The following is a 16,558-nucleotide window of genomic DNA, read 5'->3' on the forward strand; positions in this document are numbered from 1 at the left end:
TGAGTTGGGAGTGGCAACAAGTAGAGCCTGGTGTCCCCGTTAACGGAATATCCTGAACCGGTGCCTATGCTTACCTCCGTTAGCTAGAGACGCGTAAATATCAAAGACTTTGGCTAGCCGTCGGCCTGCAACCGCCGAATAACAAGAGTTGTGTGTGTGTGTGTGCGTGCGTGCGTGCGTGCGTGCGTGCGTGTGTGTGTGTGTGTGTCGGTGGCTCCGTCTCCTAGGACGTCGCCATTTGAGACATTCGATGTCCTGATAGTGGCGCCAACTCGTATAATGTAGAGGCATATGTCGCAGATGTTGAGAGGAGACGTCTAGTTGTCCCCAAAACTGTTCACGCCAGCACCAGTTTGCAGGTGCCACAAAGGTTATTGTTGACGTCTCGCGTGAGTTGACAATGGAAAATGGAAAGCAATTTACAACCTCGTCTCCGTAATGGCCTCGGTCATATATGCAAAGAATCGGCCGCCGTGTATATACTGCATGGCGGCGCGGGGGGGGGGGTTGTCGATCCTAGGTGGTTTCTTTAACCACGTTGCAGAATCCACGCATTGCGGCAATTTGCATTCGAGCCAATTTAGGGCGAGAACACTGTATGAGAGTGTGCGGGACGTATTTGTATGCATACTTATCTGGCTGGGACGATTCCCAACTGCCTTGGCGATTGAAATTCGGTGTAAGTTCGCGCTCTTGATGCTTCGCCCACCTGCACCAGACCACTGTGGGGGTCGAAAAGTGCGAAGCAATTTGATACTTCAAGTTTATACTTACACCCCTCCATTATTTCTGACCCACCAAAATGCCACATTCCAGTCGAGTGTAGTAGTACCAGACTTAGTCTAACGCAATGATAAATATTATTCTAAACCAGATCTGTCACGTCGCGTTGTGGTACGGTACAGTACGACGATCCGCACTACCCCGGGCGCCTTTCAAGGGTAAGCAGGAACCCACGCGGAACAGGGCACAAGGGATTTCCGACTGGCTATGACAAGCGCCTAGGGCAAACAATGAAAAACTAAGGACAAGGCTTGCTAGTTAGAGACCTCTTCCTATAGGCGGGTGGGATTCGGGATGTTGCAGGTGAAGTCGGGCAGCAAAGGCTTCCTAAGGTATCTCGACAACATTGGTCCATCGATCAGACGGATACGATTTACAGGGTCGGCAAAGTAACCTAGAATCTGCAAGGAATCTGCGGAGCTGCGGGAGGGGCCGCTTCCCCGATTCGACTAATTTTTGTAGCTTTGTAGTGCCTGTTATGATGAGGTGTTGCGAGAACCTCCCTCACTATCGTGTTCCAGCCTTCCCCCGGCCGGTGCTCCGTCGCACGCCGAAAATCCGCGACCAAGGAGGGATGAAGTCCCCAGAGAAAGTCACATGACCGGTCACGGGCCATGACCATCGAGAACCCATGGCGACCCATGGCGATGGTTCAATTTTCGGTGGAATGCGGGCCTGTCATTGGTCCCATTTATCTGGGTCGACAGGGGCATTGGCCAATAAGATGTCCGGATCTCACCGAATCTGGGTCCGGGGGACGAGAGCAGAGTTGGAGAAGCAGGGAAAGAGGCCCCAAGTTAGATAGAGAAGATAATCTTTTGCACAAGAGACAAATCTCTACTGTCTTGATCTCACGAGGATTGCAATTGAGACTTTTGAAAGAACTTGAGTTCGTCTGAAGGAGCCATCTGACCAAGACCCGCACAACGGATCCCAGATTCAGGCTTACACGCACACCCCCCCCTTAACGGCCACCGAGATTGGCACCAGTGACTTACACGGCTAACAGCAGCGAGCTGCCATATTGGACACCAGCCCACACCTCCCAGCCATGGCTTCACCCCTACCCATGGGACATGGCTTTGTCTCGCATATCCCATCCCCTGCGGGTGATATCGAATATGAAAAGTACTTTGACTTCGCGGCGTGGGAGCGGGACCAGGGTAACGGGGTGACTCGATCATCCGAGGGCTCTTCTAGCTATACCCCGGCCCTGACAACCGATTCTATGATGACACCCCCCTCTGAGCACTCTGACGGCTTCCTGGACGCTTATTACAACAGCGGGCTCTTAAACAGCCTCCCCGACGTCCGGCAATACGATGACGACTGGACCTATCCTCATCAAGACCCCAGTCAAGACGCTTTCCCTCATGAATTTTCTTCCCTCATGCTAAACTCAAGCTCCTCCGCCTCTTCTTCTTCGCCCTCTTCCTCATCATCTTCATCCTACTCTTCCTCCCCTCCTCGCTACTCCTCCTCGTCGCCTCCGTCGTCCGCCGCCTCCCCGCCATCCTACCCGCCTTCGCCACCCGCTCACAGGTCCTCGTCGCCAAAGCAGCACAGCCGCAAGTCCTCATCTTCGTCTTCCAGCAAATCTAGCAGCAGCAAGAGCAGCAAAAAGAGGCATCTTCAGCATCCCGAGCAGACGGCTGAGGTCAGGGAGAATGGAGCGTGTATAAAATGCCGGATTCGACGAGTTCGTGTAAGCGCATACCCCTGCTCGATTTGCACAATCCCAAAAAATGCAATTTCCCAAAGTCCTCCTTTTTATGTTTCAATACAAAAAATTTCCCATCACGCTACTAGTTGATTTTTTTTTTTTTTTTCCTCGCAATCCACGGCATTTTCCTTAGCGTCTGATCTTTAATCTCCTTTTGCCTCTCCTCCCCTCTTCTCGTTTTCCCTTTAAAAACCCGTGCGGCTCTTCGCGAAATCGTCGTTGGGAAAGGCTGGTACTAAGACGGGACCCATATAAGTGCGATCTGCGTGTTTGCGCCCAGTGCAAGAAGTTTGAGTACTTATGCATCCACGAGCAACTGTCAACAATTGGACCCGTTTTTGTTAACATCCATGGTAAGTCCCTTGTCTTTTTATTGTTCTTCTTATTCCCTTTTTCTGCCCTTGCAGATTGCTTTTCCACCTTCGAATCCTTGGGCTCCCCGCAAACTTGCATTACCTCCTGTCTTAGACGTGGATCATTTGCGGGCGGGGGGTGTAGAAGTGGCACGAAGTGGCAGGGGGACCTGTCCTGCCTCCGTCCATATAAGTCCCCAGTACTCTTTGAGAAACCCAAGACTAATTTCCACCCCCCCTTTCTCCGTCACACAGACAAAGCTGGAGAATCGGTCCGAAGAGATGATCTTACTGGCCGAGTCGTCTACGCCCCCATCTCCTTTTCCGAGACGGACCCATCGGCCCCGACGATGCAGCTCTGCATCCAGGCCTACCATCCGGAGAACGGTGGTCGGCTGAGCGGACCCAACTGTGCCATCCCGAGGGAGCACATTCCGAGCTGGGGTTCTCTCGCCCGGTGGGCCGGTCAGCAGATTCTATACGAATCTAAGACCCCGTTCCGAAAGGCCGTCGAAACCTTTGTGATGGCTTACTCGGATCGGCCCAATAGCAGGGACTACTACTTGCCCAAGGTGAGCTCCAAAAAAGGCAGCTCCCACCGACAGCCGCAATAGAAGCTAACCGCTCACCTAGTTCGACCTTGTTGACCGGGTCCGAAAATTGACTTGCATGTTCAAGATCTGGATGACGCAGCACACGCAGAACTCGAGCCACAGCAATGGTATTTACTACCGGACGTCTAAGGGCGTCATGCGCCTTCCCTACTCCGTTCACGAGGAGCTCCGTCACATTGCCAAGAAGGCCATGGAGTCTCTCGAGCGCGACATCCTCAGCGAACTCGACGGCTGCATGACCCAAAGCAAGGCCGTTCAGCCCTTTGAGAAGCCCCTTCTGTGGGTCTGCTTGTGGCAGCTAATCTTTGTCTACCGACAACTTCTGAGCAGCTGTAAGTTTATTAATAGAGAGATTCAGCCGTCTTGGCATACATGTGGGAAGACAGTGTACTAATGCGGAGATCTACACAGTGTCCCACAGCAGCCAGAAGAGATGTCGAGAAGTCACCCGCAGACTGTACACTGCGTTGGTGGCCTACTACACAGGCTTCTTCTACACGCCTAAGAGCCTCAACCTCGAGCTCGATCTCTCCCGCGCGAGGATGCCTGTTGAGCTGAAGTACGAGCTTTCTGCGCTTTTCCAGTCTATTCTCGACAACCGAGTTGATTTCTGTAAGTTCGTTCCCATAGGCACAATAGCCCTGATTCCGATTATACTGGATATGTGCTAATCATCTCGATAGACCAAGCGCTCCGCGGCTCTAAGAACGAGTTTGACAACCTTCTCGGCTCGACAATTGTTGAGAATGAGCTAAAGAGACTATTGAAGCGACGAAGCCGAAAATCGACATCCTCCCGAAGCACCAAAGTCGTCGATGCGCATGACGATGGCGACGACGAGGACGAGGACTATTGAGTGATGAGATACGACCTTACGCTTTGCATATGCGCGTTCAGACTTTTTGTCCTTTGTCTTTTGAACTTTGCTATGCTTTACCCATTCGCTATTCTCGACATTTCCTTTCTGCATTTTGGTCGGACAAGCTTCTTTTCTAATTTCTTACGATGAGATTTGATGTTGGCTACGAAGAAACGGGGGCAGTATGATGACAAAAACATGAGCGACGGAAAAGCTAGGACCTGAAACCCTGTTCCTCCCGGAGGTTCTGGGCACGATATTTCCTTTTTAGAGATGATGATTGATGAGTTTTTAGTCGAGGCGGCTACGCGTTATTTCATACATGGCATGAGGCACGAGTCGACGATTTGAAAAAGATAACGAAGAAAATCTAGTTATGAGGTTTTAGTTTATTAAAAAGAAGGCATTTTACTGAAGCTTAGATATCTCGACGCGGACTTTGATATCGCTCTTCTTTCCTCTTTGCTTTCCGATATCTTCAACCACCTTCTCAAGAACTGTCGTATCCACGCCCTGCAACGCATAGGGGGCAATCTGGAGCTTGAGTTTAATCTTGTCCTTCTTCTTGCCGTTATCCAGTGATGCAGAGATTCTAGGACAGAAATTAGCGACCTTCGATAGCAAACTCGCTAATACATATAGATCTAGAAAAAGAGAAGGAAAGAAAGAGGAGGGGAAAAAATAGGAGTGTCATACTTGATAGCGTTTGTGATATCCTCGGCCTTTTTGGGCTTGAATGGGATGACGATTCCCAAGATATTCGCCACCACCCCAAGGTACTCAGCCCAAAAACCGGAAGTCTTATTCGCCGCATCCAGAAGACCTTTCAAACCCGTGTACAACTGCGCATCGATCGGTCCAAGACTCGATCCCCACCTCGCCGTTGCCGTCATTCCCAGAACCGCTCTAGCGAGATGCGTCAGTCCGGCCGCCTTAGGATCTCTTGTCACGGCCTCATGCAGCACGTATGCAGCGTTGGTATAGACATCTTCTCCAAGACGGTACCAAATCCTCTGCACGAACAGGGGCACAAGGCCAAGTGAGAAGATGGTTGGCACTGATGAGAGGTCCTGGTCCTTTGGTAGCGCATCTCTCAAGACGGCAGTGGCGGCATCGATTACGGGTTTGTCAGCCGGCGATACGTTCGCGAGTGCCTCCAACGGGTTAGACTCTCGGAGCTCGCGCGGAAGTTTCATAAGCAGAGCTCCATCTCTGTTGGAACCCGTACAAAAGGTCGCCGTGCGGATAGCCGGAACCGCGGCGATGAAAGCCTCGAGGACCTCCAGGACGGCGGGGAACTGGCTCCTCCGACGCTTCGACATGGCGAAGATCTTGCCGCCGAACTCTTCGTTGACTTCCTGCATACGCCTGGTCTGTGAAAAGAAACTTCCGGGGACGGTATACTCTCCGACAGACGGGATGGGATAAGGTTGCACGGGATCGTTGTGCATCAACATCGAGCCATAGCCCCGGAAACCTCCGCCGCACAGGTAAACATCGAGGCCCTGGCCGGCAGCCAAACACTCTTTCAGAGACGGGAACTTTTCGCAAAGAATAGCAAAAGCAGAGCGCATTCCCGAGCGTAACACTTCCTTTTGAGTGGCAGCAACTTTAGCGTCCCCCTGGAGCACGTGAATAAACCTCGCGGCCCCAAATGGCAACGACACACCCGCCAGCGCAGCCTTGACCTCATATTCGGGCAACCGCGTGTCTGCCCAGGCCATCTGCACCGACCCACCACCTAGATCCAGAAACAACCCACCGCGATCGATGTTGACGAAGGAGCTCCGAGAACCCATGATGGCTCCGAAGAGAGTCTCGATCTCGGGAGCCAGGACGTGCACGCCTACGCCGGCATGCTCATGGATAGCATCGAGCATCGCCGAGGCGTTGGAAGCTCGACGCATGGCTTCTGTGGCGAGAACGGAGAAGTTCTCCGGCGCTACGCCATGCGCGTCGGCGATGCGCCGGAAGCGCGCGAGGGTTTCCGAGACTAGGGTGATTGTCGCTTGGGGGAAGTTTAGGTCTGTTGATGAGGGTGGTGCAGAGGATGAGAGGGCGTCAAAGAGGGAGATGCCTGCACGTTCGCGGTAGATGCATTTTAGGAGGCGGGTGAATGGCGGGGTGAGATCTGTGATGGTGAAGCGGATGCCATTGCTAAGGGTGGGGGAGGGGCAAGCGAGAAGTGTCAGCGGCGGTTATTTACACTTGGATCTGGGTATCTTTACAAGATCTAACGAGATCTGGGGATCTGCTAACCTTCCCATGTCAACAATGGCGTAGAGCTGGTTTGGGGAGTCGGGACTCCATCCCGTGAGCTCTTCCTTGAAGTTGGAGATCGTGATGTACTTAGTTTTTGCTGCCATGGCGGGGTACCTGAAGGGTTGCAGAGCTGCAATGGGTGCGCCAAACGGGAATGTTTCGGGCACTCTTATCAATTGATCTGGATTAAGTCGAAATGAGGCAAGGGTCCACAGAGGGAATGACAGATATGAAGAATAAGGAAACTATTTCCTTGGTCTTGTGAGGGTTGGGCGAGATATAAATACCTGACCCATCAATGGATGATCATTGTAGCATCATTGTGATCGAGTTATAGTCTTATACCGATTAATCAAATTCTCTATTGCTCACGTAAACGTCTTGTCGAATTGAAATCCCACCAGACACTATTGAATTTCTAGACTCACTTCAACCTATCCTGAGCCAATTAGTGATACATAGCATGAGTTCTCCTCAGCTGGGCAGCATCAATCCTCGCATTATGGCCACCAAGTTTTCACCCATTTCGCCCAATCAACGCCCGGCATACGCCAGAATAGTGTCGTGTGCTCGTCCTTCCACATCATCGTATCCTCGGGCTCGGGGACCTTCAAGATAGGCTTTCTGCCATACGCTTCCGCCCTCGCAATGGCGAGGTCGCCTGAGAACTTGCTCATGCCCAATCCCACCATTTTCGTCGCGTGCTTCATAATCTCATAGTCCACGATGGCTTGTTGGTCGTATGTGAGCTTCCGGAGCTGCTCTAGATCGCCGCCTTCTAGTAGCATTTCTTTCGTTACGACTGTAAGGTTGAACTCTCGAGCTCCTTCCACGAATTCGGTAATCGTCTCCCGTGGCCCGCCGGTCGCGAGAAACGCTATCTTGAGTCCTGTGTCGGTGACATATTTGACGCTTTCGGATGCCTGGTAGGCGAACTCGGGGATCGATTTCCCTAGCTCATCTTCCACGTCGGCGTCGATGCGGAGGTGGATTCCAGCAAAACCGTCCCCATCGCGGCCAGAGCGCGGGTCGACATTCGCGCCGTATTTCCCTGATAGTTTGAAGAGGGCTGCGCCGGCAAGGAGTCGGGCGTCGCGCCGGAAACGCAGGAGAGCACTGATATCATGGCGAGTTTCTGGACTGTCGGAGTAAACAGGGAAACCCATCCCTGAAGGCATCAACTGCACGCGATAAGGGTCACCCTGTGGTCTGCTGTTCAGCCTTTTCGTGGATCGTATTGCCTCGATGTAAATGTCAAACTTGGCCTTCCAATGCGCAGGAGCAGGAATGGTGGAGACTCTGGCCATCTCCTCCCATTCACCGAAAACATCGTTTGTCTTGAAATCTATTGGCGTAAGAAGGCTAGGCACGTCGTGGAGATCAGAAATGCTAGCGTAGGCTTTCATCTGGGGACAATGGGCTTCCAATGTGTCCCTGAGATGTTGGAAGTCGAACATGTAGTCCATGGGGAGGCCTGTGGGAGGGGCATGCGCTCGTCTCTGATGCCGGTAGTCGCGGTCTTTGCGTTTGACGATGTTTGGAAGGATGAGGGTGGATGCTGGACGCGTAGGTCTAAGTATCGAATGGTCTGAGTGAAGGTATCCCGCCTGCGATTGGACTCACCTCCTGTCTCTATTGCAAGGCGAATACACTGGAGCTCCCATTGTCGAACTGAGGCGATCCCACCCTCTGCGACATAACAGCCGAACACTCTCTCTGGATACCAGTTCTTGCTCGAGCACAGCGCTTCGAGAGCCGAGCCGTCAGAGCCGCCGTTTATGTCATTCTGCATGAAGCGTTCCATAAACACCACCTTGGAATCCTTGAACCGGAGGATTACTTCGTCTGCGTATGGCTTTCCCGAGTGCGTGAAGTAATGAAAGAAGAGGACCAAGAGAACGAAAGCCGCGACCCTTCTCGCAAGCGGAAGGTACCGCGCTATCCGCGTTACGACTTGAGTATGAAGCATCTTCTATGGTGCCTCTGCCTCTGCTCTGGTAGCAAGCAATGCCAGTTGCTTCAAAGGCTCGTTTTTCCGCAGAAGATAGAAGAGGCGGGGGATGTGGAGGAGAAACTGCCTCGCATATCTGGGATACCTCCCCGAGTAACCGAAGTATGTTACATATCACAGGATCAGATGCCGGAATGCGCTATCGATTGAACTCGTAATGGAAGCTATCCAAAGGCGGCACATGTCTAAGACAGAAAGGAGTCCTTGCCATGATTGCAAAAGCAAGTGCGACCTAACTACGAAGGTGTCTTGCCCGTGATCGCCTCAGCGAGCGAGGAGAAGGGAAGAACGGAGGCCGATGAGACAACATAGAGTGACACACACCTTTCCTTGGTATCGGCAGCGGAAAGATTGGGATGACCAAGGAGCTCGAAAACATGGTTTTTTTCCCCTTCTCTATTTTTGTCTGGACAGATGGTAGATTCTTTAGGTTCGTGTCAGTCTTGGACGATTGCTGGCGATAAGACCTACTACCAACTGGTGTTCCATGGGGGATTCCGCTTCTGGGCAAGCTCACACCATTGACCCATTGTCTTGGACAAGTCTAAGACGGTCTCTCCGCCCGTCTCCTGTCCGATTTTCACTGACATCGCTTGGCGGGAGTCTCTTTTTGGTGTGTTCAGGTACTAGCATTTAGCAAATATCATCTTCTCAGCGAGACTGGTCACGATTTCGTGCTGCGTGGCACCGGACACTGAGATATCGTCATGGCGCCATAGAGCTCAATTTCCCTGATCTAACCTCCAGTCACCCAAACTCGCCCTGGTGCGAAGGAATCGTCCTACTGTGTTGCTTTTGATAATTTGCCGTTTTACTTCGTACATTTTGGCTTGTTTCAGATGTTAGAGTTGTACCAACTTCTGTGGTTGGCACATGGCCCCGTCTGAAAAATTGTTTGCAGCACGGCACGAAGTAAGGGACAAGCGTGTATGGATCAGGGATGGATTTTGAATTCAGTCGAGCTGCCACTAGTGTTTTGGCCGCCAACTTAAATGAACCTTGCACGAAGTAAGCGTGAATCGAGCGGGAAGGAATGAGGTCAATGCCCGCCGTGATGGTTCATGGGTCGCTTTCTGCCACCTTAAGGGATCTAGGGATCCCTTGATTTATATAATATCTGTACCGAATCCAGGCAGGGATCAGGCCGGCGGGATTTCATTGACTTGCGGTTCGGGTTGGTCGTGTTCCTATAATTCCAGCGGCTTAATAGAGATGAAACTTCTAGGCTCGACTTAAGAACATGGGTTGATCTTAGTTTATCATCACTCGGTAATCGGCTGGCGCATGAACGTCTTTGTTGGTGATACCCCTCCAATCTTGGGGGAAAACTAAGAGGTAATAACTTTTAATTATGTCGCCCGCAAGACAGGGATAGAAACATCGGCGACGTTGACAGAGCTTCTTGAATCATCTCGGCCCAAATCAAACGACAACCACCAGTCGCGTCGTTTTTCATTCCAGCGCGTTTCCCAAACAGCAACATGTGTCCTTCACCGCCTACTTTGTATGTGCTCCTGTTGCCAGGGGATATTCGTTGATGCGAGGCTTCGTATCCACTTCCAGCCTAGCACTTTGTGATACGGTACTAGATTACTTTGCTCTACCATGTCGGCTTCACCGCATCTTAGCTCAGACCGTGCTCTGGCTTCCTTAACTGCGTGTGCCTGAAGCGTGGCAATGCGGGGTGGTCCACTTCAGCACTTCAGCTGTGGTCTTTAACATTGATCTAGTGTACGAAGAAGTCTCCTGCCAGCAAGCACGATGTAAGCCCTAACGAACTGGGCCTGGCTAAAGGCACAAAACTTGCGCTTGCGGGTAAGAATGCAGTAGGCAAGGCCGGTGCCCACTGGAGTCGGTGAGGAATGCCGAAGCCCCAGAGTCACGATAGATCCAAGTCTACATGTGCTGAGCTAAACTTATTTTGCTGTGCACGTCGTATGTGGTGGGGAGCTGATCCCTGATGAGCACTGCCGAATATGGCACTCTGGGCCTTGCTCTTTCGGGGGTTTATTACGAAAGAAGAGGCAAAACGGGGTTTCCCCGATGGCGAAGTACGAAGTAGTTCCTTTCTTCGAAGTAAACTAAGTTCTCGGATGTTCTTATCAAGGAGACTTCCGCAGCCTTGGACTGGGAGAGGATATTGATACATGGGATTTGTAAAGTACACTCAGTATAAGAAGTACTACATAGGCGACTTATTACCGAGGTACAAAATGGCAAATACCGTTGTAATTGGCAAATTCTTTAGGCGTTATTACTTCGTACGAGGCCAGACCATTTTTCACTTTGGAATTCTTGGGGACAGTCGTGGACCGAATTGATATTGGACATTTGGTACCTTCGTACTCAACGGCGACAAAGTACTTCGTGCCTCATAGATTCTGGAAAAAAATGCCCCTGCCGCACATCATCATTATGCAACGACTTCACACAGTTTATCCTAACTGCACAAAATACACTGTGTTGCATTCACCGTTGGAGGCTTGAAAAGCGGGGCTACCCTAGTACAAAGCGCGACAGGCGCGTTTTTTCGTGTCAGGGACGCGGTTTCTCCAAGAATTTTGGACGTCAGTCCCCGCCCACCTCAATTGACAACTGGCAGGTGCCCCTCATCTTTGTCGACAACTTGAGGGTTTATTGATTGCAGGTGTTTCTAGAAAATTAGTAGCGACTCGTCATCGAGAAGAAACAAACTGGCGACAGACTGATCGCGTCACAACACAGCTGTAGGAATAAAAGTCTGCTGCTAGGAGCCGAATCTTGATGCGAACTCCTCAATGGTTGGTTTGGTGTGATGTCTTTAATATTTGTTGTACCTTGTCAGTTTGTCACTATTGGTCTTCGTCATCACATCCTGTCCATTTTCTGTTGCCTCCGGGTCGAGCTTCCGAGTTGTCGACGCACGTGTAAGGGATGCGGGTGTGGGGTGAAGAGACTGATCAAGAGCGAGCCATGTCATAGTTCTGGCCAATGCGAAAACTGCCTCAGCTTTTAAAGCCCGCTTGGGTAGGCAGGCGATTGAAGACGAGAGTTACAACGACATCAGATGCGATGTTGAGTGTTGTCTGAGTATCGGCCCAGTCGAGCAGGTAGCTTGTACAAATAGTAGTCTCAATCGTTCCAGGCCAAGCCAACGAGGACGACAAACAGCTGCCGGAGAGCTGCGGTTTACTTCGCAGCAACCCAATGCCCAATGACAGCCGCAAACAACAGCATGATCCCAGCCATCGCCCGAACCAATCCTTTGGTCTGGCGCGCTTCTCGCCAGACGCGACTCCTCCAAATCGATTCGCTATGGATGAACTCCATCCGGCCTCAGCTATCCGTTTTCATAGCTCCCGTTCGCCGCTTTTGAGAGTTGGGGATCGATGCATATGCACTCCTGACTGTCGTGTCCCCCAGGACTGGCCACAATCTGCGCCTCCACCCGTATCCTTTTACATTAGCGGGATGCATCAACCTGTCGAGCGGTCGCCGCAAGCTAAAGGCGAAGGCCTATGGCATAGCGCCAGGATAACTGAGCCCACTTCTTCCACTGCTAGGCGAGCCCACCGAACCGAATACAACATATCCTGCAGAACAACACGAAGCAAGTGCTTGACTTGCCATCATGTTTCCGGAGCCAGGGGCTTGCTGATGAGAGGTCAATTATCCTAGGGGGTAATGTTCTATTTCACTATTTTACCTCGTCTTTTTTTTTTTTCTTTTTTTCCCGCCAGGTAAGGCATATCCAAAGCTGGCCCGGATATTACTCACGTCTTCGCACAGAATTACAGGACCAGCTTGATCTTGGTCTCAAAAATCCACATTCCTTCAATGTACAATCGTCTTCCGCGGCCTGCACGAAGTCAAGGGACATGGCATTTAATACATGGCGCAAGAAGAACCGGACCCGCCCCCATGAAATATCTACGAAGTACACGTACAATTGTAGGGCCCGCAAGGTGATCTGACGACTCGTGGACATGATCTTCCCAATGTCGGCTTGTTGATGGTCCATCCATGCCAACTATTGCCTCAACGCTACCCGACTGCAGGGACTCTTGACTGCATGGGCACAAGACGCACGATGCGACTGACGAAAATGCGCTATTCCCCTCACGGAGTGTGAATAGTGTACATCCGACTCTGACTACTCAGTAGATATGATCAATTGATATCTCTTACCGCCCAGGTTTCTTCAACTACTTCGTACCAACGTCAGTGGTACGGTACATATGTAGACAACATTGATGGACATCAAATTTGATCCTTGTCCTTCCCTTTGAACAAGGTTCTGAAGTACTGCACTAGTTGAGTGTACTTGTAGTCTTGTATGCCCTGGCTAAGCTTTGAATTAGCGTAGGTACCTCTATTATCTTGCTCCCAAACAGAATCGGTACAAAGTAAAAGTGCGAAATAGGTATCTTGGTACATCCACAGTGCCTGCCTAGCCACGCTAATTTTGTGTTTACGCTGTGTTGCTTCACTGTTCAGGACAGATCAGACAGCACAGAGCAGAGAACCACGTTTGATTTGGTCAATTGACACTGATTAGCTTGTACTCTAGGCTCCGTGCCCCGTGCTAAGTACAAAGTTGGTAAGTACTGGATGCCAGGCACTGTACGAAGTATCGATTGTCCGGCAGGTACGAAGACGCGGGTAGTGTACACTCCTTTGTACCGTCCTGGCCCTAGTTCCCATGTTCCTTCATTACTCGAGATGCTCAGCTAAACTACAACCGCCGGTTATTACAGCCCATTTCCCTGTTCCAATTTTGCCGCTCTTTCCTCCTCCCATCGATCTTGAAAGAGTTACCACTACCCTCTTTTTTTTTCTTCTTGTCCTCATTTCATTTTTCCTCCTTCTCCAACATCCCCCCTCCCCCAATTTACTAACCCTCAAGTCTTTCTTTTCTTTCCTTTTTTTCGTTATTATCTCCTTTGTGCTTGTTGGTGGCCGACAATCTTCCAAACGGCGTGGTGGTGCCAATTCCTGAGCTTGGTCTGTTGTCACCTCTTGAAGAAGCAAGATTGATCGAGTCAAGGCCGCCCTTACCCCAATCTCCACTGGCCGCCACCCTAAATTCCATTCCGCCTGTCGCAGAGCGAGCACAGAGCACAGGAGAACCACGCCTACGACCCCAGAATTGCGGCACCGAACCCAACGATCTTTGCCCATTAATTCCCTAGTCCTCATCCCCCATGATTAGTGTGCCCACGATTCCCACGACGCTACGACGCCCTCTAATATTTTCCTCTCCACTCCATTTCATCGCAATTCTGCTCCATATCCTGCCGATTTAAGCACACTCTATTCTTCACTTTTTGCTGGGTCCAGCGACGGGACTCATTCGCGCGTGTCTGCAGGTTTCTTGCTACTGCATTTAATTTCTTGATCGTCGGCTTTCTGGATAAAGCGCCACTTCCGCTCCGTCCGATCTGTCCCCAGCCATCCGACTTTCTGTCGCACTCGACGCCCAGCTTAGCCCGCTATTGACGAACCCGCGCAGAACAAACCGCATAGCAACAAGAGGTCGGTCTTGGAGAATTAAATTTATCGATCAGGTCGTGAAAAGCACCTGTCTTCTACGCTTTGATGGACCGACACCTTGTCTCGCATCGTCCCTCTTCAACCCCTTGACCTATCGCGCGACACGCCTTGAACCTGGCTGCAACGGCGCGTCTACTACCCCATTTTCTCTCCTTCGATATCTCGACCTCGATTTCTTAGGAGCTCGGTCTCTCCTTTTCTTTGTTCTTACCATTATCCTCGCCGAAACACGGGTTCTCTTTCGACGCGGTTACCCTTTTTTATCCGAAATATCCTATTACAATTTCGTCGCATTCCATCAGGCGCAACACAACCACGGAGACCATGAGCGCGATCCATTCCGGTGCGGCTACCCTACCAAGGGGTTTCCGCTACCACGACCCCGACTTCCCAGAGCCCCGAACGCCTGAACCCTTAGCTACAACAGACAGCGAAGCCCAGCCGCCATCTCCTCCACGCCCGAAGTTTAGGCTCAAGCGTCGCAACGCGTCGCAAGCATCGTATCTGACTGCGCCTACACAGCAGTTCCTCGCATCCGTTGCCGCCGCCGATGTCCCGATTCCCAGTATTGAGGTTCCCGACATTGAAGAGCCGGCCGAATCTTCTACACGCGCTGCACCCTTTCCTCTTCTTCCGCGGTTCAGCATTCAAGAATGTGGAATGCCCCTCCAGAGGCTGAGGGCGAGCACATTTTCTCCTCCAAAGACACCCGCGCCAGACGCAGGCGCATCTCTATCATCGTCACGACGGTATCCTGACTGGACTATTGACTCTGCGATCAGCAGTTCCGAGTCTAGCCCCGAAGGCGAATCGAGCCGGCCATCTACCGCGAGATCCACCCATACCAGTGTCTCTCTCTTTAGTCGTATCTCGCTGGCCTCCGACGAGGCCCACTGCATAAGTCCCGAATACGAACGGGAATCTTCACAGGTGTTCAACCAAATTACCGACGATATCCCCCAGGCCCTCCCCGCCAAATCAAAAGGGAAAATGCGAAGGGCGCCGTGGACGAAGGCAATGAGTGAGCATCTGTGGTCAACGTATTTAATGTACTGTCAAGACCCCAAGGTGACACCCTTCCGCGCTGGCCGAAATGGTATTCCTCCTGATGGAGTCTGTGTTCGCGTCGCACGGGAGGCGAAGCGGAGCTGGAAGGGATCGAGACCCCTTCTCACCGTTGAGCAGAAGAGCGGAAGCAACACTCCCACAGCCGACGGCCCAAATGCCTATATCCAGTGGCCCCACACATGTTCTGCGACGCGAGCTCGCCTACGAGAATTGTGCCGAATGAAGGCAGCATCGTCGGCCGCCCGCACACACCAATATCTCTCTCACAGCCCTACCCCCTTCGGACGAGCGATCGCTCGTCACTGGAACCGCAAATCTACCCCGCTTCGATCGCCCTCTGTCTTCTCGGCCCGTGACATGAACATGTCACTGGCTCTCAGCACCGCCGACTCCATGCAGCCGACTGGCCCACTGGCGCAGTTGACGAGCTCAGCCCTAGAGTCTACGGTACTAGAAAACCCTGCCACGGAGCCTGTAGTCGAGCCTACCCAATTTAGTTTGGAACTCCCTGAAAGCCTTCGCAACCGGCTTGGTTCTCCCTTCACTGCCCGAAGTTATGGGCCTAGCTCCACCAATACTCTGGCTGGCGGCTTCTCTTTCCGTTCGTCGATGCCCCAGCGCCAGACCAACACCTTTGAGCCTCGTCGTGGCGGGCTTCAATCACCAGCGCGACTCACAAGGAGCCGATCGAATACTCTCCAAAAGCGTAGATCTCGCCAAGCAGCCAGCGAATTGCGGAAGGGCAAGCGACCTAGTCTTGGGTCAGATCTATGGACTGCGCCAGGATTTGCAGGCGACAGTCTCGCTAGTGCAAGCACGACAGCCAAACCCGAGCTGGAGTTCAGCTCGACTAGCTCGAGGCAGCATGACGATCTTTTTGTCCCGCGCACCACTCATATCGAAGAGTTGGTGGCGACAGCCGAACCATCAGTCCCGAGCGGGTCAAAGTTTCCCGCGATGGCATCTACTGCAAACCTTGCGCTTCCTGCTGCTCAACCACCGCGGCTCGGCTCCCCATTCTCGGCCCCGCCCTCTAGCCTCTCATTCCCGAATCGTCTCTCCCAACCTCAAGACCTCGCTTTTGGCGAAGTCCGTCGCCCTTTCGCTACTATTCAGCAGCCTGCTGCCAATGATGCCGATACCCCTGCGAGGGCGGCGAACCTTGCCAGTCGATTGACTTACATCAATGAGCGCCTAAGAGAGTTCCGACAGCGGGATCATACTTGGAGACGATCGGAATCTCCATTTTAACTAGGCGGTTATGAGTGCCTCTATGACCTCCGCTGCTACACCGCGAAAGGAGCTACTACTGCAACATCCTCGCTTTGATTTCCGCCTTATGATAGGGGCCAT

The 16,558-nt window shown here is 51.9% G+C and overlaps 2 protein-coding genes and 1 pseudogene across 2 annotated transcripts; 2 read left to right on the top strand and 1 right to left on the bottom strand.

Annotated features, from left to right (window-relative positions):
- Positions 1-1,834: 1,834 nt before the first annotated feature.
- Positions 1,835-4,329, top strand: SAPIO_CDS3519 (uncharacterized protein; the record flags this gene model as incomplete). Its single annotated transcript, XM_016786296.1, has 6 exons — positions 1,835-2,440; positions 2,763-2,859; positions 3,115-3,431; positions 3,493-3,805; positions 3,885-4,085; positions 4,157-4,329. 6 exons carry the CDS (start codon positions 1,835-1,837, stop codon positions 4,327-4,329), a joined length of 1,707 nt encoding a protein of 568 aa, XP_016644302.1.
- A 411-nt stretch (positions 4,330-4,740) lies between these two features.
- Positions 4,741-8,563, bottom strand: SAPIO_CDS3520 (uncharacterized protein; the record flags this gene model as incomplete). Its single annotated transcript, XM_016786297.1, has 5 exons — positions 4,741-4,924; positions 5,029-6,489; positions 6,592-6,775; positions 7,145-8,152; positions 8,218-8,563. 5 exons carry the CDS (start codon positions 8,561-8,563, stop codon positions 4,741-4,743), a joined length of 3,183 nt encoding a protein of 1,060 aa, XP_016644303.1.
- A 5,898-nt stretch (positions 8,564-14,461) lies between these two features.
- On the top strand, positions 14,462-16,456 carry SAPIO_CDS3521 (annotated as a pseudogene; the record flags this gene model as incomplete).
- Between the last annotated feature and the right edge of the window lie 102 nt (positions 16,457-16,558).

This window comes from Scedosporium apiospermum, assembly GCF_000732125.1.
Source record: "Scedosporium apiospermum strain IHEM 14462 chromosome Unknown SEQ_SAPIO_0088, whole genome shotgun sequence".
Classification (NCBI taxonomy): domain Eukaryota; kingdom Fungi; phylum Ascomycota; class Sordariomycetes; order Microascales; family Microascaceae; genus Scedosporium; species Scedosporium apiospermum.